Source organism: Perkinsus marinus (assembly GCF_000006405.1).
Source record: "Perkinsus marinus ATCC 50983 genomic scaffold scf_1104296968314, whole genome shotgun sequence".
NCBI classification, from domain to species: domain Eukaryota; phylum Perkinsozoa; order Perkinsida; family Perkinsidae; genus Perkinsus; species Perkinsus marinus.
In genome coordinates, this window is record NW_003203210.1 from 1 (window position 1) to 3,877 (window position 3,877).

Genomic DNA, 3,877 nt, shown 5'->3' on the forward strand with positions numbered 1-3,877 from the left:
GGTGATTATGAAGTATATCCAGGTTGGACGCTCTTGTAGAGAAATCAGAGTTATTTGCAGCCTCTGTGGGTGATGCTTTGGGTAGTAGCCATTTACTGGTCTCAACTGTTGTCGAATAGGGTAGTAATACCTAGATTCAACGACTAGCCAACAGCCTAGTTATACTACACCATCTTCCTACGACTCCCCTCATCCACCATTACTGGACTCTGTACCATCCCAACCACTAACACAGGAGGAACGGCAGGAAGTGGCAGATGAAGTGAGGAGTGGTTAATCTAGTGTGCTGAGTGGAGGAGGAGTCCTCATGGCACCAACATCTTCGGTTTGACTTCAGAATGCAGTCGGCTCCGCAATAGGTGGGAATGACGTTGACACCAGTAGTAGCAGCAGCCCTAGGAAGGTGGTAGTAGGGGAATTTTACTACGAACCGTATTATCAGTGTCAGAGGCCTAGAATATCTGACGATATACCCATCACGGTAGCCAGATCTGCGGGAGATCATTTGGGCCTGAAGACTCCCATACCATCTCTAATGCGGAATTGTACACTATTAGAGTAGTACTCTCCTTACAGATGAATCCCTGTAGCAACCCCTTGATCATCAGGTACCAGCACATAGGCCTGGACTGGTTGGTCACCTTGCATGATCAACGTCTCAATGGTATACTAGCTGATGAGATGGGACTAGGGAAGACGATACAAACTATCGCTATGCTAGCACATCTGGCATGTGCTGAGAATATATGGGGGCCTCATCTGGTAGTAATCATAATGTTGGGTCACTTGGTTACACGCAGTAGCCACTCTTTGGTACTCATCGTCAGATAGTCGTACCAACCTCCGTTCTCCTCAACTGGGAGCTTGAATTCAAGAAATGGCTACCCGGTTTTAAAGTTCTAACATATTATGGAAGCCAAAAAGTGAGAAACTGACTTTTTGAGGCATCAGACGATAATCAGGTGAGGAAGTGGAAGAGGATTGGCTGGTCTAAAGCCAACAGTTTCAACGTATGTATAGTTAGCTACAACCTCGTCCTGAAAGATGCTCAAGCCTTCAAGAGGATGAGATGGTAATACACCGGATACAACTCTGTTGGATGGCATCTGGGTGGCTTTAGGAGTAGTAGTAACCTGCAACAGCTATAGTAACCTTCTTACAGCAACGTTGTAGGATATGATAGCTATCTAGTATAGATGATACATGTGCATTGATGATACCCTCTAGATGGGAAGATAGGCTATAAAGTTTATCCTTCTAGCATCCTAGTAGCATGTGGCTGATGCTGTGTTACGTCTATCCGCATTACGTGTGATGGGTGGGGACGATGGCCATGGCCATCAGGTATTATATGATACTGGATGAGGCACAGCATATAAAGGACTTTCGATCCCAACGATGGCAGACCTTACTCACCTTTAATTCCCAGAGGAGGCTTTTACTCACTGGTAAGAGCTGCTGTGATACTATCCCAAACAAAGCATCATCATCATAATCAGTAGCGGCACCCTATGCCAGGTACTCCACTACAGAACAGTCTCATAGAGATGTGGTCCCTGTTGCATTTTCTTATGCCTGATGTTTTCGCTAGCCATTCGCAGTTTCAGGAATGGTAGTTAATGTTAGTTATTATCCCGAAGCATGTTCCCTGGATCCTAGGTTCGCTGATCCGCTTACGGATGCCATTGAAAAGGATAACTCAGCCGAGGGGCAAAGGGAACTGTTACATCGGCTCCACAAGGTTATCAGACCCTTTATACTCCGGAGACTCAAACGACAAGTTGAAAAACAAATGCCAAAAAAGTACGAGCATGTTGTAAAGGTGGAGCTATCTCGGAGGTGAGCTATACCTTTAGGCTGACATCGATGATTATAGATTATCATCCTGCTAGGCAACAAGGGCTGTATGAGGAGTTCATGAATCAGCGTGATATAGGACATGATGTGGAAAACCTTGATTGTAAGGGCATCATGAATGTAGCAAGCAATGATCGTAGGAGTATAGTACTACTCATACAGGTATTGATGCAATTACGGAAAGTCTGTAATCATCCAGATCTATTCGAGACACGTCCCGTACGCTCACCATTGGCCATGCTCCCTTTGACGCTGGAGCTACCCGCAACATTACTGTTGTGGACTAATACGCCTTATAATAAGGATTACTCCCAATATACCACCTATGGCTCTCTGTGTTTACCCCTTCTAGAGGTGCGGGGAGACTCTCGTCGTAGGGCGGTCTGGTCTGCTATGCTTGCTGTAAAGGGTACTCAACTGGGTGATGGTAAAGGGCAAGGGAAGCAGTATCGGTGCTTCTTGGACTACGCTAGGGACAAGTTGGAGATGACTCCTATAGGACAGACGAGGAGATGGTTGGAAGACGCCTACATACTCGAAGAGCGGCTGAAGCATGAGGGACGGCACCGAGCAGATGTGGTATATGATGCTGCCACCGCCTTCGTTGTGAACCCGATGTATGGCATTGACTGTATACGTACATGTTATATCCAACCCATGTATTGTAATGAAGATGAGCTGACGAGAGCATTGAAAGCAATGTGTCTCCGCCCTCATGAGAGGCTCGAGAAGTATAGTACCACCTGGCAGGCTTTTTTCCAGTATGTTGAGACAGCAGTGGCACCACTACCACGAGTCAGTTTCTCGGGTGGTCATCAACAATCAGAGAGAATTAGAAGGTATAAAAGGTACAGTCACCTGCTGTCACGTTGTACTGTTCGTGTCAGGATGCAGCGTAAGAGTGTATTCACGGGACCATCATCCTTAGACCAGGATTCCCTGGCTTACCATCACGTTAGGCTTCTTAGACATTGTCGCTTCCCGGATAGGTAACTGTCGATTAATTATGATCACATATGGATCATGATGTTCTATACAGGGATATGATAGAGAGAGACTGTGGGAAGATGCGGAAGCTTGGGGAACTTCTTACTACTCTCCGCGATGGTGGCCACAAGTGTATTGTCTTCACACAGATGTCTAAGATGCTTGACATAATCGAAGCCTCTATGAATCTTCATGGCTTCACCTATGTTAGATTAGATGGCAGCACTCCAGTAAGTAGAGCACGCCACTAGGGAGTACCCCCCCACTGATAGCTATTAGGTTTTGCGGAGGCAACTAGTCGTAGAAGCATTCAACAAATCCCCCAAAATCTTTGCCTTCATAGCCTCGACTCGAGCAGGAGGTGTTGGTATTAATCTCACAGGTATTCCAGTGTCCCCATGGTGTGCAATTATGATGATATCTCCTGTATCAGGTGCCGATTGCGTGATATTCTATGATTCCGATTGGAATCCTGCTATGGACCGCCAGGCCATGGATCGATGCCATCGTATTGGTCAGACGCGTGATGTACACATCTTCAGGTAGATTCTTGTTAGAGATGTTCAACGAGGATATGTCTGTCATTTGGTCAAGGTTGTTGTCTCATCATACAATAGAAGAGAACATCTTCCATAAGCAACTACAGAAGCGGATGTTGGATGATGTTGTTGTGGATGAGGGAGCCTTCACAACACAGACCATTATCAAATGGACAGGTGTGGATGTTGCTGACATGCTCGAGGGAGTAGCTGATGACTCTACTTCTACGGCTGATCTACTCAAAATGACGTCCAATGATATCCAAGAGGCAATGGAAGGAGTAAGTTGTTGGTATCAGTGATGGGTTTTCTAATGATGATAACAACAATATCAGGCCGAGGATGAAGATGATGTGAAGGCCCGTGAGAAATTACTGCAAGAGCAACGTCAAGAAGGTATCGATCTCCAGCGGGATTTTGAGGGCTCCACGAAGGAGCTTGCGTCGTCTGAATCGCCACCAGCAGTCTCACCGGATGCAAGCAGTGTTAATGAT

At 46.1% G+C, this 3,877-nt stretch overlaps 1 protein-coding gene across 1 annotated transcript; it reads left to right on the forward strand.

Moving 5' to 3' along the window:
• Positions 1–576: 576 nt before the first annotated feature.
• Pmar_PMAR022081 (hypothetical protein) lies at positions 577–3,866 on the forward strand (the record flags this gene model as incomplete). The annotated part of the gene is made up of 14 exons (XM_002768433.1): positions 577–762; positions 828–923; positions 963–1,072; positions 1,345–1,448; positions 1,519–1,612; positions 1,660–1,839; positions 1,893–1,977; positions 2,020–2,696; positions 2,745–2,846; positions 2,897–3,074; positions 3,124–3,226; positions 3,278–3,386; positions 3,439–3,664; positions 3,719–3,866. Coding segments are annotated over 14 exons (2,398 nt in total), but the record flags the coding sequence as incomplete, so codon positions are not given.
• Positions 3,867–3,877: the final 11 nt, after the last annotated feature.